The following is a 27,087-nucleotide window of genomic DNA, read 5'->3' as shown; positions in this document are numbered from 1 at the left end:
AAAACTTGAGAGCCCTGGCCAGTTATGCTTAGCAGTTAGAGCATTGGCCCTTGGACCAATGAGTCACAGGTTCGATTCTGGTCAAGGGCATGTACCTTGGTTGCAGCTCGTCCCCGGCCATGGTTGGGTCGTGTGGGAGGCAACCAATTGATGTGTCTCTCTCACATCAATGTTTCTCTCTCTCCCTCTCACTCTATCTGATGATAAATAGAAAAAAAAAATATCTTCGGATGAAGATTAAAAAAAAAACCCAAAACTTGAGAAAATGCAAACTAATCTACAGTGACATTGGATGAGTGGTTGTCTGGGAAGGGAGAATACAGAGGATGGTGGGAGAAGAGGGAGAATATAAAAGGGCACAAAACAACTTTTTGGAGTGATGGATGTTCACTCTCTTCATTGTAATTTTTTCCATAGGCATAGACATGTCAACACTTATGAAATCCTACATTTGTAAACATATATAGTTTGCTGTATATCATTTATAATTAAATTAAGCTGTTAAAAAGCAGGATAAGATATAATTATTCAAATTGTTATGATATAAAAACTTTAGGCATTTAAAGGGGAAAACTTAAGCAATGATTCATGGGAAAATTACCAGTTTTTGTAAATTCTGGTTAAGTGAACATAAATATATTGATGAGAGTGAAGAGGGTGTTAGAGTATGAAAAGACATATACTAAGATGAAATATAATGATTGCTAATAATTTTCCATATAATCAGAATATAATTATATTGAATTTTAGCCAGTAATCTCCAAACATCAAATTATGAACATTTAGATATAAACTTGGTTAGTAATTTCTGATATTATAATGAATATATTTCTGTGTACCATTTTTATAAATTGATTAATCAAAAATACTATTAAAACTTTAAGAAAATGAACACATTGCCAACATTACACTTAACTTTTTTTCTTTTTTAGGGCCCTCTGTCCTTAATTTTGGTGATATTTGTGTGAACTCTATAAATACTCATCTACTGCACGTTGTTAATATGCTACCTAAGTATATTTTGCTCAATTTAGATGTTAATTTGAAAGAACTTCAGAAAACCAAACAATTTTCATATGTGATTCCACCTTCAGCCAGTACTTATATTTCAATAATATTTCAGTCTCCCACCGCTGGAAAATTTTGGAAGTAGGATTTATTTTCAAATTTCTATCTGCTAGATACAAAGTGTCCTATTATAAGATATGTTTATATTTGCCCAAATAATTTAGTATATGTTATATTTGATCCTAAAACATAGGAGCTAAATATGTATCCATTTATAGATTTATAGAGTCATATTTCAGTTGTAGTCTATCTTTCATGATTAGTTTGATGTTTTGCTTACTAAGAATTAATTGCAGATGTTGGTCAATAGTATATGCATTTTTACAGGTAACTTAATTCTATAATTGCAAATAGTTATTATCAGTTAAATTCAGATGCCTTTGTTGTATTACAGGTCTTTCACCTTTAGAGTGAACAATATCCCTGGTGGCCACCTCCTAGTGAGGGCAGTTGTCATGCCAGTAAGACTTGAACTATCGTCTGATGAGCTAGTGTTAAAACCATATGGTTTCTTGTTGAAAACATGTTTTAGAGAAACAGTTAAGTTGCATAATAATCAGAATTATCTTGTTCACTTTGAATGGATACCAGTAAACACAAGAAGAGGAATAACATTTTCCATTCGTCCAAGTAAAGGTAATAATTTATTCTGTTTGTTTAATTTAGACATTCATTTATTCATGTATTCAGCCATTAACCATTTATTGTGTGTGTACTGTATAATGGTGCTAAGAACATAGAAATAAATCTGATTTGGTCATCTGGACATTTATTTTTACATATATAAAATATATATAAATTTGATTTAAAAATATGGATCCTATATTAGGGTTCTCTAGAGAAATGGAACAATAGAAAATATATATGGAGAGAGAGAGAGAGAGGAGAGAGAGATTGAGATTAAGGAATTAGCTCATATGATTGTGTGGGCTGGCAAATTTGAAATCTGCAGGGCAAGCCTGCAGGCTGGAGACTCAGGGAAGAATTGATGTTGCAGTCTTTAATCCAAGGGGACCTTAGTCTTTCTTTTAAGACTTTCAGTTTATTGAGGCCCTCTACATTGTGGAAGATAATCTGCTTTACTCAAAGTCTATTGGTTTAATGTTAATCACATCTAAAACATACTTGCTAGGCGACATCTAGGCTGATGTTTGGCCAAACAACTAAGCACCATAGCCTAGCCAAGTTGACAAATGAAATGAACCATCACAGATACTGATGAACTCCGTATTTTTTGGTTTAGTTTTAGTTGATGATGATATGATTCAGAATAACTTCCATTTTGTTAGATGGTGAATTATTTTAGAAGGATCTACAAATTCTTTACAATCAACATTTAATACAGGTAATAAAGTCCAATTGACAAAAATGAGAACTTAAAAACTGTCATTTAAATAAGGATTTTTATTTATTGATTTTTTTTAGAGAAAAACACTGATTTGTTATTCCATTTATTTATGCATTTATTGGTTGTTTCTAATATGTGCCCTGATAGGGCATTGAACCCACAACCTTGGCATATTGGGACAATGTGCCAACCAACTGTGCTACCTGGCCAGAGCTCAGATTTACCATTTTTGATGGTTCCTTGTATTTGTTAACTATTCTCTTTACCTTGCTTCTGTCATTTCCTGGAATTGATAATTCCACATAATATACCTGTTACAGAACTCAGCCCTGATCACTGCTAAACTGTTACTTATCTAAGATATAGCCTATCAGATTTGGCAAATGTCGTTGTGATGTGCTGTGAGGGTCTCATGAGGACACAAGCTATTATTTAAAGAAAAAAATGGCAAGTTAGAAGCAGAATGACGAATAAGGTATCTTCGTTTCATGTATGTCATGGCTTTCCAGCTAGATGGAAAGATCTGGATCCTTGTGTCTGAAGTGAGTCATGTGATGCTTTATAACCAACTGAAGTCCAGTACTGTATGAGGAATTTAAAACAAACTTTGGAGTCATATAGACCTGATTTAAAAATTAGCCATAGCTTTTCACTAGCTTTGTGATCTTGGAAAAGTATTCTATAAGCACTGGTTTCTTTATCTGTAAAATGAAGAGACTGCTATATCTCATAAAGATTAAATATATGAAAATTCCTTTTATAGCAACTGGCAGAGTAGGTGCCAAATAAATAGAAAGCTATTGATTAGGGAAATTTGCTAATTGCTTGCACTTTTTCCCCCAACAAAGTATGCTCACAGTAAATAAAACATATTCTACTTCTTGCCATCCATTCTCAATTCCTTGCTCCTGTTCCTTCCCTACTTTCTTCCATTTCCCTTTCTCCTCTATCCCTCTTTATCTCTGATTTAGGAATAGTCTTCATTTGTGGTAGAAATAGACTACATATCAGATCACAGAGAAAGTCTAGTTTGTAGAAATCTTGCCTTAGGTGTATGTTCTTGTGTGTATCAGTTATTTCCAAATCATGACTTTTTGTAACTCTATCAGTGTTTGTAACAGGGAGTGTTATAAACAAGCTTAAATGTTCATTTAAATTCACTTAATTTTAGTGCAGATATAGGTAGAGGTGTTGACAAACTTAACAAGTCAAAGAGTAGGACTGTTCCTTCTTTGGGGTTGGAGATTATTGATATAGCCATATTTAATCTTTCATTAACCTGGATTGATTTAGCACAGTCTAGATTATTTACTAAACATTTAAGATATACTTCCATTATTATTTAGCAGGTTAATTTGACCCAGCGCTTTTTTTTGTTGTTGTTGTTGTTAATACTGATAATATTGGGTCCTCCACCAATCTAGACAAAAGCTGAGTGAATAATCAGAAGACAGAAAAACTATTTCTGCACATTTCAGAGGTTCTAGGTAAATTTCCATTTTTTGTTTTTGGAATAGGTATCAAGCAGTGCGAGTTATATTATCTGAATCCCAGATAGAGGTTCTGATCAAGCCCTCGACATGGTTCTATGAGTGTCTGAAAGGCTCAGTGCTTGTCATTTTTCTGTGTTTCTTCATTCTAACTAGGGCTGAATGAGCTGGGCTTCATCCCTGTGGCTGCCATGGAAATGCGGTACTGATGATGAATTTATCAAAATAGAAGTGGAATTACAGTGTTATAAATGGGAACACCAGTTATACTTCTCATGATCTTTAGTTCTTATTTTTACAGGGGAGAGTTTAGTATTTATTTTTAATTTCTTTGGGTTGCTCATAGCACCTCTTAGAATTTTTAAAATCAAAGCACAAAAACACAGTGACATTAATTCCAAATACAATGTTTATATGAGTAATCCCACTGGTCTTTAAGTACTTTTGATCTTTTTAGAACACAAATGATACAATACTCAAATCTATTTCAGAGTATTGAAGAAAGTATGCATAATTTATTGTATACAGTACTTAGATTTTTCTTGTGTCATTTTTCTTTTGATGCTCAGACTAAATATAATATTCAGTTTTGCTTTTGCTTCTTTATATAAATAGAAAATGAATTTTTATCAAGTTGTTTTTCTTACATCCCTTTTGCTATATTGGTTTTGCATCTCAGATAATACATTTAATCATATCCTTCTCTATATTTTTGTAGACTAAAATGAACAGTTATGAATTAAATTAAAATGTTGTGATTGGCCTTTCTTCTTGAGGTGTGATATATTTTGGATTTTGTTTAGTTAGTGGATATTGTGAAAGAAGAATGTGAGTGGATTGATGTTTTTAAAGACAGAATTGGCTTCGAATAGGATGTTTTTGTTAGGAATTATTCATTTTTCTTCTTGTTTTATTTTCTTCCTTGTTGTCTTTAACCTTACCAAACTTTTGAGTCTGTTCAGTCTTCTAACTTGACTTGAATCAATTCACTATCTTTCTCAGTTCTCTTCATCCTTGGCCATTTGTAGAACCTGCCCTGCCAAGCCTACCCTTGCTTAGTCTAGCCATCCAATTTGTTTCTCCTGTTCCCTGTTTAAGTGTCTTTATATATGGTACTGAATCTTCTATGTTCACATTGCTTCCCATCACAGTCTTCTCCACACACCACTCAGCACTGTCACTTGACCTTTACACCTCCCCCAGCTTGGTCCTCCTCCAGAGTTCCTACTTATCCTTCAGTCACAACTCAGATGCCATCTCTTTAAATGAGGTTTTGTCCATATTCTTGGGCAAATTTAGACTCCCCTCCTCTTCTTTTCAGCTCCCACTGTGTATTTCTTTAATATTATCTATAATTACTTGTTTCTATACATCTCCTATTGTGGTACATTGTGCTAAGCTCATACCTGATATCCATTCCCTTTCCTAATAGGACCCTCATTTTGTTTGGGGAAGCAGTGTTCTTCTCTAGAAATCTCTTTTCCCAAGCTGTTTCTTCTTCTTCTTCTTCTTTTTTTTTTTTTTTGATATGTGCCCCTAGCAGGAACTGAACCTGGGACTCTCTGGTCTGCAGGCCACTGCTCCAACTGCTGAGCCAAAACGGCCAGGGCTTTTCCCAAGCTTTTTGCCAATGAGATATGGATAAAATTTTCTTTTACTTACATCCTGCTTCTTTGTACCCGGTGCTGTTGGAAGTGCTTCTATATATCTTAGCTTATTTAATCCCCTACAATGATTCTCTGAGCTAGACACAATTGTATGAGAAAACTGTCTTACATAGATTAAGCAAATTGTCCAAGGTGTCAGCTAGTAAGTTGCACAGTTGAAATTCGAACCAGGGAGTCTGACCCTAGAAACTGTGCTCTTTTAACCACTATGCTCCGATACCTTTCTACATTGAGGAAGGGCCACACAGTAAGAAATGGTAGTGTGGGAAGCTTGAAAGCCTTGTCAGCCTGTTAAGGCAGCCCTGGAATACCTATTCATGGACTTCTAATTTCGTAAGATAAACAACCCCCTATCTACCTAACCCACTGTAACAAGACTTTTTGTTACTTATAGACAAATGTAATCCTGATGGACTCCCACTAGACTGTTAGCTCTTCCATGACCAGTTTCTATTCTTTTTATAAATTGCTGTGCCTACTAACATATCGACATTCAAGAGTATTAATAATATCTGACACTGGGTGCTCTCTGGGCATCACGCACTATGTTAATTCCTTTACATGTATTATTATCCCCCTTCATGGTCATAGGAAGTAGGCACTATATCTTTTTGAAGACTGAGGAAACTACCATCATGTGAGAGTCAACCTGACCCAAAGCAAAGATTGTGGTGATCACTTATCTCTCTGTTCATTGTCCATTGCCTTTGAATCTCAGGTGATCCTCTCTTCATTAAGAAAGAACTGAGTCATTCTTTCTATCAAGTATTCTTTTCTTACTTTAAAGGAGATGATGAATTTAAACAGATATAGCAGCTCATACTAAATGTGGCCTGATGCCTCCTGGGTTTTCAGTACATTTGCATTACAGAAATGTGTTGATTACTTGTAACTATATCAGAAGTTACATTTTTAGGGATGTGAACATTTTAAAAAAGCCTCTGGTAATTCCTCCCTCTGAAAACTGAATGAGTGCCTGATGTTAATACGTATTTCAGAGTGTTGGGAAACATGGAGGGGACACTTGTTCAGGGGTCATGAACAGTTTTTGAGTATGTATAAGTCATCTCTAATCCTAGTAGAGTGTTTGAGACATTTCCATTTTGGAAATACTGGCATATTTTTTGTCAAATATTTTCATCTGCTGATTAAAATGGGAAAATAAGGTATGCATTCTAGATTTTATTCAAACTCTATAGGTTTGTAGTTCTTTGATAAGTCCCTATATTTTGAGTTTAATTTAAATAATTTGTTATATAATATCATATACTTGTATGCCAGCCCTTATTTTGGAGATTAAAAAAATGTAATTAAAATGTGGAATTGTCTTATTCTCTCTAAATCCTCTGTAGGCACTGTTGACCCTTACTCCTCATTGGAATGTGAAGTTACATGGCTGCCGGGTTTTAGTGCTCCAGAAAGGGGAGAATTTATTCTTCATGTTGATGAAGGAAACACGATGACACTGAAATGTGTTGCACATGTAATGCTCTCCTTTCAATATGATTTTTATTTTAAGGGCTCTAAATTGGTTGGGTATACATATGTGTGTAGAGTAGTTGGATATATATACTATGTTAGTAAAAATTGATTTTGCATGCAATACTTAGTTTACTAAATTATGTTACCATCTTTGTGGGGCCACTTCTCTACCATAAATGAAGACTTTGCTAACAAAAAAATGTTGTTATCTAGAATTAATTTAGAAATCCAAGATTTTTTGTGCCATCAATACTAGGTTGTTATTAGAACCTCTATAAATATATACCATGGGAGCCACTTGAAATGAAATGATTTCATTAATAGATGCCAAAGAAAAATAGAGAAAATTATATTTTAGCCCTACTGTATTGCATTTTTAGTGCTCTAGTAGTAATTAATAATTAGTATAAAATGGATCATGTAATTTACATAGCAAGGAGATATGGAAAGTTCTTATTTTTATAGAATATACATTTTGGAATGAAAATGTGAGTAAAGTGATAGCTGCAATATATAATTTTAACTTTCTTTCTGTGGTAAAGCCCAGAAGACCTTAACTTCATGCCTTTTTTAAGAAACACTGATGTGAGAGAGACACATCAATTGGTTGCCTCCTGCACGACCTCAACCAGGGCCAGGGAATGAACTGCAACCAAGGCGTGTGCCCATGACCGGAATCAAACCATCGACTCTTTGGTCCATGGGACGATGCTCTAACTACTGAGCCAAACTGGTCAGGGCTTAACTTTATGCCTCTTAATCACTAGAAATCCTGTGTACCACATTTCCCTTCCAGTATTCTTAGTAATTTAACACATACCAAATACTGTGTTACTAAATCCCATCTCTATCTCTATGCCATAATCATGCTTTTACATGTTTCAGCTGTTAAGGAGCTTATATCCTTAAGAGATAAGGGAGTCATCTATTTTAATGATGGCAAATGGCAGTCAGAAGTTAGTAGGGTGTTTCCACTGCTCTGGGCTTGAAATAAGCTGGGTCCTACTGCTTTCACTCTTTTGTGTTTGACAAGTTTACTGATATAGATTTTGCCCACATACTCATCCTAGGTGTATCTTTTTCTGGCAGATAAAAGATGAGCAATTTGGTAATGTAGACCTGGAATTAATAATAGGTATTATTTATTGAGTAATTGTAGTATCAGGTATCACACTGAATGCTGTTTATGTTTTATTTAATTTACTCCTCATAACAACTTTGTAAGTATGTACTAATAACTCAGTTGATGGGGGAGGAAATGGAGGATTTTGAGTGGCTAGTAAACAAATGAAAGTTTACACACGCAGTAAGCTCCCTAGTTGGAATTTATATTCATATCTATCTGCCTCCACAACCTTCACTATTAGCCTCTGATAAAATTTGCTTTCTGCTTTCCCTGCAGTAGGATTGGTTAAGAATTAAACTTTACTATATCAGAATGATAAATTTGATTCTTTTTTTGTAAACTTTTGAAGCCCTTAAAGTTAAGTGGACTATGAAGTGTTGCTCTTAAGAAAGTAAAGATGGAGCAACATGAAGTGATTAAATAAAATGTTCAAGTATGTCATTAATTTATGAAGGACTTGATCATTTCCTCTTCTGTTAGCTTTGTTTGAAAATTACTATTCCAATTATCCATTCCATGTTCTTCAAATAACTATAAGAATGTACTAAAACCTCCTCAGACAATACAACATTATATATCATAGATAAAGCTAATAGGGCCTGGTGTAAAGAGAACTGAGTGAGGAATTGGAAAACTTGGGTTCTAGTTGCCTTTGGCTATGATTTGCTTTCCTGTAAAATGGGAGAGGTGGATAATATCAACATTTCCAAAAAGTGTATTCTGATGCACTAGTTCTGTGAAATTATTTGTGTGGGATAAGGTAAGTCCTGCCCCTAAGTAATTCTGTGAATCACAGTAAACACCCTTCCCATTCTCAGATAAGCAAAGTGTACATTATCAGCATATTAAGTGCTGTGAGAAGGCGTCTAGTAGAACCATGCCTGGATACTCTCACTTGGCACATTATTTCCTATACTAAGGTGACTCTGAACTCTTTCCTTTTGCATAGCACGTGGTAACACTGTACATAGTTGAGATGATCTCTTATATGTCCAGTGATTAATCCACATGATTCTCAGTCCTGTATTTACTTCCTCTGTAGTTATTTTACTCCCCATCTTCCTCAGTTTAAGAGTACAATTTAAGTGTTACATTCTATTTTCCTTTCTCTTAAGTGCACCATAAAATTTGATAAGACCTCGTGTTTTAGAAATTTCCATGAAGCTGAAAAAAATTTGAAGTATCTGGTGGGGATAAAAAAGGTGTTTACTATTATTCAATTGCATTTTCCCTTTCCTCCTCTTATTATTAGCGTGGTAGTACCAAGGTCTTATTTTTGCAGCCAAGGATAATCTTCACTAATAGCCCTCAAGGTTTAACAACTTGGAAGAGAGTCGTTCTTCACAATGTAGGACAAAACCATGCTTATTTCAAGGTGATGTAAAATCTTGGAATCTTACTTAGATCAGATCACATTATAATTTGAATTAGTATTTTGCTATGAACACTATGTATTAATATTTTAGTCTGATTTTACTAAATTTATTAATGCTAGTATTTAGATATTTCACATGAGACTTATCTGAGTACATTTCATCTACTTTGTCTTTTTTTTTATTTTCTTTATTGTTGTTAGAGAAAAGAAGGGAGAGGTAGAGAGAGATGGAAACATTGATGAGAGAGAACATTGATCGGCCACCTCCTGCATGCCCCCAACTGGGGATTGGACCCACAACCTGGGCATGTGCCCTGACAGGGAATTGAACCAGCAACCTCTTGGTGCATGGGTCCATGTTCAACAACTGAGCCACACCGGCTGGGCTACTTTGTCTTTTTAATTTCTCATAAAATTCATTTCTCTCTCCCTTTCTTTCTTAGTCTCTCCCTTTCGTCTCCTCTAATCCCCTTTTTTCTTTCTGTTATTTTGTTATATTGAAAAAATATATTAGTGATTTAAAGAAAACACTATTTAAAAATATACTTTGTTGATGTTACATTCCATATTTAATTACATGCTTTTCCTTTTCTCCTCTGTCATCAGGGCTCTTATGGTAGCAACTAGGACCATTCTAAAGATACTGTATTTATAGTTTTTTCTGATTTAAATTGCAGGGTGGAGGTCTGCTTAAAGTGGTGATAGAGTTGTTTTTTAGTTTTATTGTTTTTTACTGAAAAATCTATTAAGATCTCCCAATAGAAGTTAGAATTTGAGCTCCTTTATTCAAGCTTTATATTTGCATGTCTTCTTATGCCCGAATAAGCAAATGAGGATACCCTTTTCTACTCTGTTGCTTCAGAATTAGATCTGAAGTCTCTTTGTTCCCGCATCCTTCCAAATATCTTAATTTCCCTTTAAACTATTTTGGTTTCAAGGATGGTAGACAGGGCTAAATTGGGTCTTTGAAAAACCACAACATAAGTTCCTTTTTTGAATGTCAGCACAATACCTTAGATATCAGGCTGTCGAGGAAATGATAAAGAAGAGGAGGTTATTTTATCATCTTTCCTCCCCACTAACTTTGCTTACACTTTTTATGATCAGGAAAGAGGCAAATATCCATGTAGTACCCAAAACTTTGGCATCTTCTCAAAGAGATCTATTTCATCGTAAACTTTGTAGTCTTGAAAACACTTCAGACAATAAAATTCATTTACCTATTTGAATTGGAAGATGCCACTACTGAATATTCTCTTTGCTTGGCTAGAGGTGCAAATCCTTGTTGAAGTTCAAACTTTATATGCATCTGGTGTTTGAAAATCGACAGTCTCATAGAAACAGAGACCAAAGTCATGGTTACCAGAAGGGAGGGAGTAGGTGGAAAGGGGAAGGGGAATGTAGTCAATAATATTGTGATAAGTCTGCACATGACAAATCATTACTAGAATTAATGGCGTGATCACACTGTAAGGTATAAAAATACTGACTTGCTAAATTGTACACATGAAACTAATATAACAAATATAAGATTATATACCAGCTATACTTTAAAAATTAAAAACAAAGCATAATGTAGCATTTCTGCAAATTCTCAATTGCAGGTTTGCACTAAGAGTCTTTTGTCTATCATTAATATTATTCCATCAGAAGGAGTAATTCCATATGGAGGGCTAAGTATTCTCACTATCGCCTATACACCTACGTTGGCAGAAAAATTTGATACAATAGCAAAGGTATGTTCGTACATATGTGACCCCACACCGTATAAATGTCTATGTGGATTTGTTTGGTTATGATATTTGTAGTGGTAGGTATAATGCTATAAAATCTTGTAAACACATTTGTTTTATAAAAGCTTGTTTTAGTGATTTCTTCTAATGAAAATGGGTTTTAATGTTATAACATTGAAGAGTATTTTTTTACATTTCTATTTTTCTTTAGCAATTGAGTTAGCTCTAATGAAGTGCAGATTTTAGCAATCCAGAAGAAAAACAACCATACATATATTATCTATTATAAAAATGTTTAGTAGAATTTAGCAAGAGGATTTATAGAAAATATTTTTTGATAAAAGTTGGTAATGAAATGAATACCTTTCAGCAATATGAGGCATTTTCACATGAAATTGGAATTGTATCTGGCATCTCCAACCTGTGACAAGCCCTCACTAGTCACAGAGCAAAAAATGTTTTTTTTCATGGCATTAATTAGATACCTTAGGTAAAATAATCAATTGTGGAATGCTAATTCTAAATAGCTGTAATGACTATATGAATTATAGGCAAATTATATATGATGTTAACATCTATATTTTATAGCACACAACAAGTGTTTTACTATTTTATATTCTGGAAATTATATAAATGAAAAGATAATCCCTTGATTTTAGGGACCTCTGTGTTCATTAAACAATAAATAAAACATGTAAGACTAGTCTGTAATAACTTTTATATATTATAAACTCACGGAATAGAATACTCTTGATTCAATTTCATGATCAGCTGTGTTCATTTATTCACATTGGAAAATAATATGTAGTCATTGTCATCAGATCAAAATGAATGGCTTTAGATATATCCTCCATTTTATCTTTCAATTTCCCATGACAATTTTAAATAATATGTAGCTTAATATAATAAACACCAATTTGCATGGTTCCCAAATAAATAACCTAAGAACTATATCTTCTGTAGGGAGATATATATTGAAAAATGTTTTATAAATTATATATTGTGGTATATGGACTGAGATTTGGGCAGATTTTTTTTCTGTAGTATTCTGAAAAAATAGAAGAATGTAGCCACTAAAGTACACATTTTACTAAAAGATTAATTTGTATTGTATCTTAGAGGAGTATGCTGTTTTTACAAAGCTTACCTTTTTCATTTAATTTCTTATTGTTAGGAGTATTTCAGGTGTCCCCCATTTTCCCCCTTTTCACCCCTCTCCACCCAATCCCCATCCCACCCAAGGTCTTCCCCACACTACGTCTGTGTAGATAGGTTATGTATATATGCATATATGTTCTTTGGTTAATCTCTTCTGCCTGCCTTCCTCCCCTCTGAGATGCGTCAGTCTGTTCCTCTGGTCCTATTTTGTTCATCAGTTTATTTTGTTCATTAGATTCCACATATAAGTGAGATCATGTGATATTTATCCTTTTCTCACTGGCTTATTTTGCAAAGCTTACCTGTTTAACAGTGTAACACAATCAAATTTGTTCATTTATTTAGCATAGTCTCTGTTGTAGATGCTAGGGGGATGCAAAATCAAACGGAATTATCCAACTAAATTCTTATTCACTAACTTAATTTTCCTGGAAACAGTTGAGTATTCAGATAGTCCTTGGTTCAAGTTTCACTGATGCTGCTTTCAAGTTTTGTGGCCTCAAGAAAATATATACACAAAATACTTGGCCTCTCTAAGCCTTAGCTTTCCTTACTTGGAAGTCAGGCTAACCTCACAGAATACTGAGGATTAAAAAGGAGGTAATGTATTTAGCTGCATACTCGGTGCATATACTCAGCATTTTTTAGTTGTTCCCATTATAGTTATTGTGGATATTAGTATCTTCTTATGGAAAGAAATATGTTTGCAGTCAGTTTCCTGTTTGTTTTAATTTTAATAATCCATTGAAATTAGGTAAATGCAAAAATGCCACAGAGTGTTTCAGGCAATAATGTCAATTCCAGTGGGTAGAATTCTGCAGTCAAATTCATAAGCTTTCAGCTGGTCCCATTTGTGGGTTTTTAAGAGTTGAACACTCCTCTTAGAAATATCAATTCTGCATAATAAGAAATGTGATGACAACTGCCAGAATACATCTTGTAGCATTTATAATATGTTATGATTATTTAAATTATAAAATATTACATAAATGCCAGGTAACACTTCAGCAGTATATATTGTAATGTGGTTTCTACAGTTTTTTTATTTCTCCTAATTATTAGGTTGCTATTCACCAAGCAAGTAGCATAGACCTTAGAATTGGTGGAACTGCTGAAGTTGCTAATGTCGAAATCAAACCAGTGAGTGTGTTACTTATTTGTGTATTCAGTTTATAATTGTGGTGATTTTTATTTGCTCTATGTGCCTAGTCCATTTATGTTTAAATTTTTATTATGTAGTAATTTGACCCAGAAATTAATATATGTAATGTAAATAGAGTTATGAAACAGAATATTCAATAAAGGTTTAAAGAATTCACTGAACTTAAGTCTCAGAGCACAACCAGTACCATTCAATCATCTGTAGACTTCATCGTGATCCTACTCCTCTTAAGAGATAACTTCTTTCTTTAATTTTGTGATTATTATCCCTTTACTTTTTCTAATTGGGTTACCACGTGTGTATGAATTCCATAACCATTCATTGTTTAGTTTATTTGGTTCATTTTTGAGCTTTATAACAAAGATGTACAGTCTTTGGTGTGCTGCTTTAAATTAAATATTGTGTTTCCAAAGTTTATCTAAGTTGTATGTAGCTGTATTTTATTGATTATCACTGCTGTTTAATAGTCCACTGTGTAGACATACTATAATTTGTAGTCTCAATCCGTTGTTCATCAATTAGGTGTTTCTGTGTGTGTGTGTGTGTGTGTGTGTGTGTTTGTTGTTGTGGTTATTATGAAGACTATACCTATGAACATCCATATACATATCTTCTGAGGTACATATGCAAGAGTTTCTTTCAGAATGGAGTTATTGAGACATTGAGTATATGCATGTTTCACTTCACAAAATAATTTCCATATTTTCTTCTTGAGTTTCCATTGATCCACCTTCCATTGTGTTATACATCGTACTGTAAAAGTTAATGTTTGCCAATGTATGGAATATAAAATGATATTTCATTTTGGTTTTGATTTGCATCTTCTGAATTATAATTTTACTTATTTTTTTTTTTTTGCTTTGTACCCTGATAAAATTTTGTTCTATAATTGATGGGGTGGACACTCACATGCCTTTTTTTGGGGGGGGGGGCAGCATTTCAGGAATTAGATCTAGTCTCATCTACCCAGAGAAATTGATCCTTCAAAGGATAAATTTGATCTTTCAAAGCAGACCCTTATGTCCCTGTATTGTGATAGTTATAAGATGTTATGAGCATCTTCAACTCTGGGAACATCTTCATTATAGCAATTGTCATATTATTTTCAGGTTATCTGTACTTTTTTTTTTTCTCTTTCAATAGTATCCCAGCACCTAGCACCATTTTGGTGCTTAACTAAATTGATGGGGCTGCTGGTCGCCTCACCACTAGTCTGCACTTGAATGGCATCACCACAATTCTGGGGTCTGGCTTTAAGTTATAATTTTCTAAACCTTATTTTATTCAGTGTTGGAGGCATTATATGTCCACATAGATTGACAGACATTAAGCTAGCTTGTCCAAGACTATGATAACTCCTGGAGATTAAACTCTGTAGGATCAGAGTACTTTTTCCATTACTATGGTATCCCTTCTTGAACAACATTAGGCAAGTATTGACACTTTTACTACTTTATTTCCTCATTGCAAAGACATTTATGATACTTTTTATATTAATGGTGCAACTAAGTAATTAATAGGACTTTACATTGATGAATATTTATTAATATTCCATAATTATGTTGGATTTTAAATACAACTGCCTAGCTGCCTTTAAAAACAATATTTAGTATCATCAGGTACTGTCAGCAATACATTTAATATGTGTGTGGCATTGACTGTGTATCTTAGTAACAGTTAGGAAATTTTATTCAAATGAGCAAATGGAGAAGGCCAGGATGGGATAAGAGGAATGATTTTTTTTGCGTATACAAAGTATCAAAATTCCATTACCATTTTGGATTTTATAAATTTTACCTGTACAACTGGTTGATATTTTAAGTGAAACAGATTAGTAGCCAATTGGCCTTAATGAAGTATTTTTCTTAACATTAGGATACTGTTGCCTCTTTCTCTTTGAATGTTATATGTAATTCTTTTAGTAAGGAACTGTAGGGTATACAAACTAACTCCACCAGAAGGATGAGTTCTAAAGAGTTTTGTAGTGTAGGCACATCCTCACATATAAGCTCAAGTTAAGATACATTCAATAAACATTCCTTATATATTTAAGCTAAGTGTCCATTTCTAGGGATGCCATATGAATTATACTCGAGGTTCACTAGGAGAAACAGATATGTAAACAAATAAACGGACTTTGTGATAATGTAATGTAAGTAGTCCTGAACAGTGTCATTAACTTTGGTTTATCAAACTGGGGTTTGAAGGATGCATAATATTTTTTTCAGGCAATTATAAGTTAATTAAAGGCCTTCCTGACAGAGGGACATCTTGATAAAGATACAGAAGGGTGAAACATCAGGTATTGGTTGGAAATGACAAGTCATATAGCTTACTGAATATGAGGTGATAGGGTGAGGCTGGAGCAGGAGGCATGAGAAGGTCATGATGAACTTTGTGAGCCCTGCTAATGAACTTGGACATTCTCCTATAGATGGAGGAGAATCATTAAATTTTAAGACATGAAGCTGTGTAGTCAGATTTTCAGTGAATTTAATTGTGAGTTTTGTAGGGGAGAATTGGAGAAAGTCAGAATCTAGAAATGAAATGAAAAGTGATAAGTTACTAACTTCGTACAGTTACAAAAAGGATAAGAAGTGAGGAAGAAGAAAAAATTAATGGAATTTGGTAACATTACATATAGGAGGTGGGGGGAGGAAGGAAAATGTGACTGATTTTTATAGAGTGCTCTAGTTAAAGTCTTTGGTGAACATAACAGTGTATTATTTTTATGGAGGTGGAATTGACATATAGCATTGTTAGTTTTAGGTGTACAGCATAATGATTTGATATATAATGATTTGTATATATTGCAAAATGATCACCACAGTAAGTCTAGTTAACATGTGTCACCAAACATAGTTATTATTTTTCTTATGGTGAGGACTTTTGATATCTACTGTCTTACAGTATAATTTCTAGTTAACATTATTCTCATAAATGATTACACTACTTTATAATTATTCTTTTTTTAAATTTTAGGACAGATTTATCTTCAGTGGCACTTTTATTGGTGGTACTGAGATTATTCCATTTTTAGTAAAAAACAAAGGTGGAGCACGTGTCAGAGTGGAATTTAATCTAGAAGGCTGTAAATATTTTGCAATGGATTTTAAAGACAAATCAGGTATATATTTTATACTACAATGATATTATTGTAAAGGTAAAACAGTTTTAAGTTGTTCAAAGGTATAATGTTAAAAAAGTATTGTAAGTCAAGGGCAATTATTCTTAACTGCTTATAATGATTTAATGCATGTTTTTCTTATACTCTATAATTCATCATGGTTTTACTTCTAGAAATACATCAATATTAATATCATAACACTTTGGTAATTCATGACATCTAACTGTGCTTATTAATTGATTTAATATACAGTGGAACTCGGTTCTTGAACTTAATTTGTTCTAGAAGGCTGTTCGAGAAGCGATTTGTTAGAAAACTGAATCATTTTTTTTCCCCATTAGAAATAATATAAATTAAATTAATTTGTTCGAGACCCCCAACTGATTCCGTTTTAACCTTGCTTATAGACAGTACATGTCTAATGTACTATTTAATCTATAAAGAACCACTTTTCTTAAATTTATAGAACCACTCCATACCAGCCTTAAATGAATCACTTTCAGCACTGATCCTGGTCTTTCAGGAGGTCAGCATGCAGCATCTTTATTTTTTTCATATCTTATTTCCTTTGAAATGCTGTCACTGGCTAACTGTTTTCATTTATCCAGTTTAGCAACAGTTTTTCTACCTCTTGCCTGTGATCATTGTTTTTTCATAGCCTTAGCAACATTAGCTCTCTTGATGACCTCTTTATGTTTTAAAATTGTGCTAATCTTCCATTTCGCCTGCAACAAAAGCAAAAAAAAAAAAATCAAAACAAAAAACACAAAAATATTCACAGCACAATTTCCTGAGATGTTAACAAGGTGAGGTTTAGCAGTAAACTGGCTCATACTGGTCCATTCTCTCCTTTGTTTGTTGCCTGAGAAACACTTTTTGTCATGCTGATACATCAGCATGAAAGGGTTGTCAGGTCAAGAATGGATGTTTTCAGAGGGCAACTTTGTCCAGAACTGAATTGTTTGAGATGGGAAATGTTCTAGAAAATGGGTTGACTGTAGTAAGTTATGTATATTATGGATAAAACCATTAATTTCTAGTTTTAATTGCTTATGGATTTCAGATAAGATTTTTATGTTAAATTAAGTTTTAAAAAATATGCACTTTTATAAGTGCATTTATTTTGCTTACTCCAAGGGTTGGTAAATTAAGGCCTGTGGGCCAAATCTGGCCTGACACCTACTTTTATAATTAAAGTTTTGTTGAATACCAAGTATAGGCTAGACACTATACTTTGAGTCTATACTAGGGAAACTAGCCAAAAATCAGCAATAAGGAAAGATACTTTGGAGAATTTGATGTGTAATTTGAGTCTTGGAGGATAAATGAAAGAATGCAAGTGAAAGCCTAGAAATGAGTCGGTGTGGAAGTAGTTCAGGCTATCTAGAGCATAGAGGGGCAGGTCTGAGGTGTAAGTGAGACCCAGGTTGCTAATGGTCTTTTCTGGACTGTTGGCCTAGATGTTAGGCAGCACCACTAAAGGGTTTATATCCAGGCAATGCTGTGATTAGGCTCACACTTTACTAATTTTCCTTTTGGAGCAAAGTTGAGAATGGGCTGGGGAAAAAGGTGGGTGTGGGAAGGGCAAGACTAGAGACAGGGAGATCAGTTAGGTGCTGTTATTGTACAGGTGACGTGTGAGGAGAGCCTAAACTCAGGTCATAATGATAGGAATGGGAAGGATAAGAGTACAAAGGTACTGAGGATTTGTTTTTTTTTTTAAATATATTTTTATTGATTAAAAACATTTTTTTCTTCATTGATTTTAGAGAGAGAGGAAGGGAGAGGGAGAGACGGATAGAAACATTGATGAGAGAGAACATCAATTAGCCGCCTCCTGCATGTCCCCCACTGGGGATTTGGCCCACTACCTCGGCATGTGCCCTGACGGGGAATCGAACCAGTGACCTCTTGGTGCATGGGGTGACTAACGCTCAACCACTGAGCCACACCGGCCAGGCTTCACACCGGCCAGGCTTTATTGATTTTTTAGAGAGAGAGGAAGGGAGAAAGAGATAGAAACATTGATGTGAGAAACATTCATTGCCTGCCTCCTGCACACCCCCTACTGGGGATTGAGCCCATAACCCAGGCATGTGCCCTGGCTGGGAATTGAACTGGGACCTCTCAGTCTATGGAACAACACTCAGTCCACTGAGCCACACTGGCTGGATGGTATTGAGGATTGAGAAAGGCTCTGACTTGGTTACCAAGTGGACATGGGTATTAAGAAGAGGAGGAAGTCTCAAATCTCTTCCAGTTTTTGATACTAAGAGGTGGGTCACTAGAGGTACAATTCATAGTTGATGCAGCACAGGAGGAACAGATTTAGGTGAGCATGCTGTGTTTGAGGAGACCGTGGAATAGCCCAGGAATGAGAACAGTAGGCAGTTGGAAATAAATATGAAATCTTTATTCATTTTTCCAAAAAATCTGGATGTTGAAACTTTCATAGTTTTAACACTTCACTCTCACCAACTGGCCCATATATTTTCATGCACCTTGTTCTGCCTTAGCCCTAACTCAAGCCTCCCTCTAGGCCACTGCCTCATCTTTTCAAATGCTTTATCGGCCTCCAAGCCTTTTCCTCATACTTGTTCCAGGGAGTGTTCTCCTTAAAGCAGAGATCTTATTGCGCCTCTGCTTAAAAAGCTTTGCTGGTGCCCTATTACCAGTGTTTCTCAGCAGTCTGCTGCTAACACAGTCTAGGAAGGATGTAAGCTGATCTTAATAATTAACACTTCACAGTAAAGTTTGTACTTAAAATGCTCTGAAAATGTATCTCATTATTATAAATATTTGGACACATAAATGCCTCTCGTTGGCAAATTAGACTTGGTTTCTCACATGATGGCTTCGGGATTATTTGATAGAGTGACTTACAGGAGAGAAAAGGTTGACATTCATTTGGGTATGACTCCACTTTGTCTTTCAAGCCACTGCTCCTATCACAGGTTCCATTGGCTTTCTGTACCCGCCTCAAGATTCTGTTTTATGTTTCCTCCCAATGGCACTGGGTTTCCCTTCTAGGATGGTTCCTCCTCTTCTGTCCCTGCTGCCTGACATCCCACCTTCTTTTATAAATTAGCTGCAACCTCCTGAGTCCTATGGATCATTAGTCCCATTCCCCTCCCCCATCCAGTTATTCAAAATTACTTTTTAAATTTTTTCTCCCTTAGGACATGGTGTGAGTTGTATTATAACCCTAACCAATTTCTGCCTTGTATCCAAAATGGGCTGTATACCTGTTTGTCTCCCCTAGTACTGTGAGCTCCATGGGATTAAGGACTGCATTTACAGTTTTTGTTTTCTAAAAGAGTTGTCCAGTATAGTGCTGTGGACATTATATGTACTCAAGAAATATTTATTGAAGCTATCTTGGATTATTGCATTTCACAAGCTATATGTTTATATATACTCCAAAATATATTTATGAATATTGATTTATTTATTCATTTTTGTTATATCTTCTATATTCTAGACATACATCCATTCTAGGTGGATATTCTTTGCTATGTAATATGTGCATCTTCATATCACCGACAGTGTTTATATTAATATAAGCTCAATGGGGTTTTTCTGTTTTGTTCAATGGTTTTTACATTATACATCAAGGTAAGTGAAATTGAATAGGATGAAGGAGGGTGGAATGAGTTATTGAAGCTCATTTCCAGACAGAGAGAACTGAAATTATTATCATTCCTTGGCATAATCTGAAAATTTTAGGGAGAGAAAAGAATTTTTAAAATTGTTTAAATGAGGATAGAGGCTCTACTCTGACATTTGATCTTTCAATAAGTTGTTTTAGAAGTTAATTTAAGTGGCTTGCATTACTATTGGGCAGTTGTTTCTATGTCTTCACCCAGTGCTTTTGTATTGGGAGTGATTTAATTTTGCCAAAAAAGTGTTCTTGTATAAAATTGTGTTTCTTTTTTTGTGTGGATTCTTTAAGGCATCAGAGGAGGTCTTTGTCTTCCCTGCTCCATCTTCACTGGAAAGGGTGTCTCCCACCTTTCTCTGATCTAACATTCAGTCAGTTATATTTTCACTTAGTTCATTCCATTCTACACCTATTGGGTACAAGGCATTATGCTAGTTATGACCTTTATTCCTTTCCTCAGTCATCTGAATAGGACTGTGATATGCTTCTTGAACTTTGGAGATTTTTAAAAAATGGGTTTACTCTCTGTTTTGCTGATTGAATGTATGTTTGCTCCATGTTTGGATATCAGTTTTGCTGATTAGAATTTTGGTATTTAGAGTGGTTCTTTAACCCAGCAACTTTATGCAGTCCTGTACAGATATTTTAGCAACTGCTGTTTGATTGTTATGAATACATTGATGAAGTTTCTCTGTTTCAATTCTACATTTAACAATGGTGTTACAGATATGTATCTGGCTTCTTTTACATGTACTTTTTCCTTTCTTATAGAGAAACACACAGACCCTGCTTCCCCTGATGTATATTTTTTGGAGTTAGAGAAAAAGACGTCTATGGAATGTGGCATAACATTTTCTCCCAAAGAAGTAAGTTCAACTTTCTATTACTGATATTACTGGAGAGTGGTGGAGTTACAGGTCATTGTAATCAAGAAGCTATCAACGATCACATATGCTCTTTTTGTAGTGGGTCTTTTTTCATTTGTGAACATGCCTGGGTATACCCTTTAATTCAGCAGAGTTATTGCTAGAAGCGTCTGGCTCATGCTCGGAGTGTTTCAAGCAGTGTACAAGGCACGCACAAGGAACCTGTAGAGTTGTCCTAGTTATGCTGTCTAGGAAATTCAAGATATGACATGTATGGAGAGGAAAGTTGAGGCTAATCCCAAAAATGACTTACATTTGAGCCAGAGTGTCCTTTGTACTTATATTTAAGTGGGCTATGCTTAATTCTCTTGGTGTCACTACATAAAATTACTATAGTTGTGCTGTGAAGACTTAGGAGGGGTTGCTATGATACTGGTTCCTTTTGTAGTGTTCCTTGATGGTTAGTGATTTAAAAACCACCACATTGCCCAGCCGGTGTGGGTCAGTGGTTGAGTGTTGACCCATGTACCAAGAGGTCACTGGTTCAATCCTGGTCAGGGCACATGCCCAGGTTGTGGGCCCAAACCCCAGTGCATGCAGGAGGCGGCTGCCAATCAATGTTCTCTCTCATCGACGTTTCTCTCTGTCTCTCTAAAAGCAATAAAGAAAAACATATTATAAAAAAATAATAAATAAAACCCACCACATCAATAGTAATCAAACAAACAAAATCAAAGAAAACACCTTTCCTGGAATGTGCCCAGGGGTAAAGGGTACCACTGGCAAAATTTCAGGGGAAATCTCTGATATATTTTTACTTCAAAGGTTCTACAACAGAAGTGCCAAGGAAAGAGCTTCTCTCTACCCTTGATATGTTAAAGCATGTTGCTACATCTTCCCAAACAAGAATCACACTTCTATATGGCAGTTAGAATATAAGACTGTGTTAAAACATTTTTTTTTTTGTATTCCAACATAACTAGCATGATGCCTTGTACCCAATAGGTGTAGAATGGAATGCACTAAGTGAAAATAATTAATAACAATAAGGAGTATTGAATACTAAGTGCTATCCTTAATAATCCATTTTTTAAAAATAATGGTACTAAGCTACATAGTTTCCTGAGGTTGAAATCTTATTTTAGGAACAATGATAGCTATTACTTAGCTTACATGAAAAAAAAAAAGTAAAGAAAATTTGAGGACATATTTAGATTTAAGAAAGTGCTAAGGATTAATTTTACCTTTTTAAGTACAGTACATTAGTTGGGATTTGTTTTGTGGGCTTTGTTTCACGTGGAATGATGTTGTCTGTAGAGTACTCTGTTATGTCTTTTCTAGTTTTAGATAAGTGTAGTGGATGAGGTAGCAAAAGCTACCTTTCTGACATGAAAGAAAATTAAAATTGCTGTATCTAAGTGTACTAAGATGTATACTATACCATAGTCAATTGCTATGGGTTTGGTATAAAGTAATTATTAATTTACATTAATAAACAGTGATATTTAGATTGATACTGATTTGCAAGTTTTTCAAGAAGAGAAAGAACATCTTTGCTTTTTTTGAAAATCATCTTATGACTATTTTCCTTTGGTCTAATTTAGGCTAATCAATATCAGAATACAAATATTATTTAGATTTTCTTTCAATCTTTCAGCAAGGATTTTAAAGTGAATGAAATACTGTCAAGGTATTACAATTATTTGTTGAATAATACAGTCTCTAATTTGTCTTTCTAATTTAGACAGAAAGCATAATTCAGTTATTTGAAGAGATCTAGAGAATGTTTATCTTTTTAATTTTTACATATTCTAGAATCTTTCAAAGCCTACTCAATTCTCATACATCCTACTAACTGCAAGCTTTGTCAGCATAAATTTATATTGTAATCTTGCATATCAATAGTATTCTCTTCTTGATTGTTGAAGTTAATAGCTAAAATTAATTGGGAAGTTTAAAAAAGCAGAAAGAAAATATAAACAAATAAATTATAATACTTTACAATGACCTTTGGTTATATTTTGTTGTATCTTTTCCCCCTTTCTCTACCTGTACACCTGTATTTCTACAACTATAATTGTAGTGAAATAATACTTATGAACAAATTTTTACCTACATTTTTAATTATGTGTACCAATTAAAATGTTATGAATTGCTTTTTGTGTCATTAAGTATTCAATACAATTTCTGTTTTTAGGGATGAGTATTGTATTTAACTAATCCTTTAAAACATTGTTTATTGTTTTCTTCCTTTGTACAACTACGTTGCATCTCTCTCTCTCTATATATATATCTAATCTGATAGGTGAAAGGTGCATTTTAAATTGCATTTCTCTGATTCTTGTATAACAAACCACACTACAACAGTAATGATTTATATATTAATAATTTGGCCAGGTTGCCACTATTATAATCCTGTTAACACTCTGGTAGGATATGGAGCCTCTATCCTTTTTTTTTTTGAGGATAACTATTGGCCATTTTTTTCTGTTTTTATTTTTCCTGATAAACTTAGGAATCATTTTCTCAAGTTTATAGCTATAAGTTCTAGGGGTGTTTTGATTTGTGTTGCCTCAAATTAATACACAATTTGGAGATAAGTGATTTCTATGTAAAACTGAGCTTCCTAGTCAGAAAGAAGATATGGCTTTCATTTTATTAAAGCATTTTATGCTCCTTAGCGAAATGTTGAAAAGTTTTAAAGTAACTTTTCTATACTGTTTTGATTACTATAGCCTTGTAGTAATTTTTGAAATTGGAAAATATGAGTTCATCAGTTTTATTCTCCTTCTTCAGTAATATTTATGGCTAATTTGTGTTCCATGCATTTTCATATGAAATTTAGGATTGCCTTGTCAATTACTGCAAAATATCCACCAGGGATTTTGATATGAATGATATAGAATCTGTAGATCAATTTGAGGAGTACTGCCATCTTAACTATATTAAGTCTTCAAATCCATGAACATAGGATGTTTTTCTACTTATTTAGGTCTTTTTTAATTTCCTTCAACAATGTTCTGTAGTTTTCAATTTCCCATATCTTTATTAAATTTATTTGTAAATAATTATTTTTGATACTATTGTAAATAGAATTGTTTTCTTTTTTAGGGGGGAGGGGGAGAAGATGGAGATGGGGAAGGCCTGGGTGTGCCCCTGGGAGGGGTAGAATTGTTTTCTTAATTTAATTTTCAAATTGTTCATGTTAAGTATTTAGAAAAACAGTTGATTTTAAACATTGATCTAGTATCTGTCTTTTGCCCTAATTTGAATGGAGACCATTGAATGTTGGTTTAATTTCCTATTGCTCATTCTGAAGTGACCTGGTGTTCCTTTAGTGTTTATGGTTTCCCTCTTGGTAGCTTTCTATTTTGCTGGAATCAGTGTTCTGCCTTCACTTGAGAAAACTAAGGCGAGTAATTCTCCCCTACTCTCTCCTTTCCCTGCTTCATCTATATCTCAGTAGTTTTCTCTTGTACTTCTAGGCAACTTCCCTATTTATTTTTTTAAAAATTGAGATATAATCAACATATATTAGTTTTAGGTATACAAAATTATGTTTAGATAGATGTACCTATTGCAAAATACCACCACAATAACTTTAGCTAACATCCTATACTGAACATAGTTACAAATATTTTTTTTCTTGTGATGAGGATTTTTGTGACTTATTCTCTTAGCAACTTTAAAGTATACACTAGAGTACTATTAATTATAGTCACCAGGCTGTACTTTATATCCTCAAGACTTATCGATCTTATAACTGGAAGTTCATACCTATTGACCACCTTTACCCACTTCATAGATTAAGGTGGTGAAATTTTCTATTTTTTCTTGAGAAATTTTATCTAAATTATCTAATATGTTGGCATAAAATTATTCATAGTGTTGTTTTATTTTTATTTCTATAATGTAGGCAATAATGACCTCTTAGTTTTTTAGTTTATTAAATTGCATCTTCTCTCTTTTTATTTTGGTCAGCTTATTTGAAGATTCGTCAACTTTGTTGATAATTAAATTTTTTTTTTTCTTTATTGATTTTACAGAGAGAGGAAAGGAGAGGTAGAGGGAAACATCGATGAGAGAGAACATTGATTGGCCACCTCCTGCATGCCCCCCACTGGGGATTGGGTTCACAACCTGGGCATGTGCCCTGACCAGGAATTGAACCAGCGACCTTTTGATGCATGGGTCAATGCTCAACCACTGAGCCACACTGGCCGGGCTGTTGATAATTTTGATTCAACTTTTGGTATTGTTGATTTACTTTACTGTTTTTGATTCTTTATTTAAATCATTTATTCTTTATCCTTTATTATTTCTGTCTTTCTGCTTGTTTTTAATGTTCTTTTTCTTGTTTGAGAATTTTTTCACTTTTTTATATAGGTTTTAAAGCTATACATTACCCTTTGAGCATTTCTTTATCCACATCCCAAAGTTTTTGTATGTTGTGTTTTCATTTTCATTCATCAAAGTTTTCTGCAAATTCTTATGCATTTTTTTCTTTGACCCATTTATTATTTAGGATGTGTTGTTTAATTTCCACCGATTTGTGAATTTACCAAATTTCCTTGTGTTATTGATTTCTAATATAATTTTATTGTGATTGGAGAATATACTTTGTATCATTTAAATACATTTAAATTTATGTAGGTTTATGTAGGTTGTATAGCTACATTGAGATAAATATTAAAGCAAGAACTAAGAGAGTTGAAAATGCTTGCATCTGAATTTGTGTGTGTGTGTGGACGAATGTGTGTGTGTTTGTGAGTATACAATGACAGAGGGAATGGAATACTGGTTTTTTTAAATATGTTTTTTATTGATTTTTTTTAGAGAGAGAGGAAGGTAGAGAGAGATAGAAACACCAGTGCGAGAGGGACACTTTAATCGGCTGCCTCCTGCACGCCCCCTAATGGGGATCAAGCCTGCAACCTAGGCATGTGCTCTGACCGGGAATTGAACCAGGACGTCACAGTCCATGGGACAATGCTCAATCCACTGAGCCACGCTGACTCAGTATGAATACTGATTTTTTAAATAAGCTTTGTAGGATTATGTTTATTTTATGTTTTCATATATGTTCTCTTATAATGTTAATGAAAAATGAAAACTCAAAAATAAAAATAAAGCTTTTGTGATCAGTTAGTATTTTGAAGCATTAAGGTATGTCATTCTCCTACCCAGCACCTACATCTTGCACATACAGTTATGCAGATACACACACGCGCACGCGCACGGACAAACACACACATTTTTTTTCAATAAGGGAGATAAACCACTGTTTGTTCAGTCATTTTAATATATAAGTATTTAAGTAAGTCAAAATCAAGTTATATCTTCTCTTGTTTTTTAAATCCTCACCCAAGGATATTTTTCCATTTATCTTCAGATGGGTGGGGGGGAGGGGAGAGAGAGAGAGAGAGAGAGAGAGAGAGAGAGAGAGAAACATAACATCAACGTGAGAGAGACACATTGACTGGCTGCCTGCCACACAACCCTGACCAGGGCCAGGGACTGAGCTGCAGCCAATGTATATGCCCTTGGCTGGAATCGAACCCGCAACTCTGGTCCACGGACTGATGCTCTAACCACTGAGAAAACCAGCCAGGGCTATCTTTTCTGAATTAATCTATATTGTGATTTTATATTTTTATACAGTGGAGCTATATGTTTTTTTTAATTTTTTTTTTTTATTTTATCCTCACCTGAGGACATTTTTCCATTTTTTGTTCAGATAGAGTGGTAGGGAGAGAGAGGAAGAGAAAGAGAGAGAAACATCAATGTGAGAGAGACACATCAAGTGGTTGCCACCCACACAATT

The 27,087-nt window shown here is 34.2% G+C and overlaps 1 protein-coding gene across 1 annotated transcript in view; it reads left to right on the top strand.

Moving 5' to 3' along the window:
• The window catches only part of CFAP47 (cilia and flagella associated protein 47), a 442,571-nt gene that overhangs the window by 57,250 nt on the left and 358,234 nt on the right, over positions 1-27,087 (top strand). Inside the window, exons 14-21 of the mRNA XM_036270144.1 lie at positions 933-1,149; positions 1,463-1,704; positions 6,926-7,056; positions 9,434-9,556; positions 11,161-11,292; positions 13,510-13,587; positions 16,592-16,736; positions 21,169-21,263. Of these exons, the coding sequence (XP_036126037.1) occupies positions 933-1,149; positions 1,463-1,704; positions 6,926-7,056; positions 9,434-9,556; positions 11,161-11,292; positions 13,510-13,587; positions 16,592-16,736; positions 21,169-21,263 (1,163 nt within the window). The remainder of the gene's footprint in view (positions 1-932; positions 1,150-1,462; positions 1,705-6,925; positions 7,057-9,433; positions 9,557-11,160; positions 11,293-13,509; positions 13,588-16,591; positions 16,737-21,168; positions 21,264-27,087) is intronic.

This window comes from Molossus molossus, unplaced genomic scaffold, assembly GCF_014108415.1.
Source record: "Molossus molossus isolate mMolMol1 unplaced genomic scaffold, mMolMol1.p scaffold_m16_p_2, whole genome shotgun sequence".
Classification (NCBI taxonomy): domain Eukaryota; kingdom Metazoa; phylum Chordata; class Mammalia; order Chiroptera; family Molossidae; genus Molossus; species Molossus molossus.
Note: the sequence above shows the minus strand (reverse complement) of the source record. Positions and strands in the feature narration are given on the sequence as shown.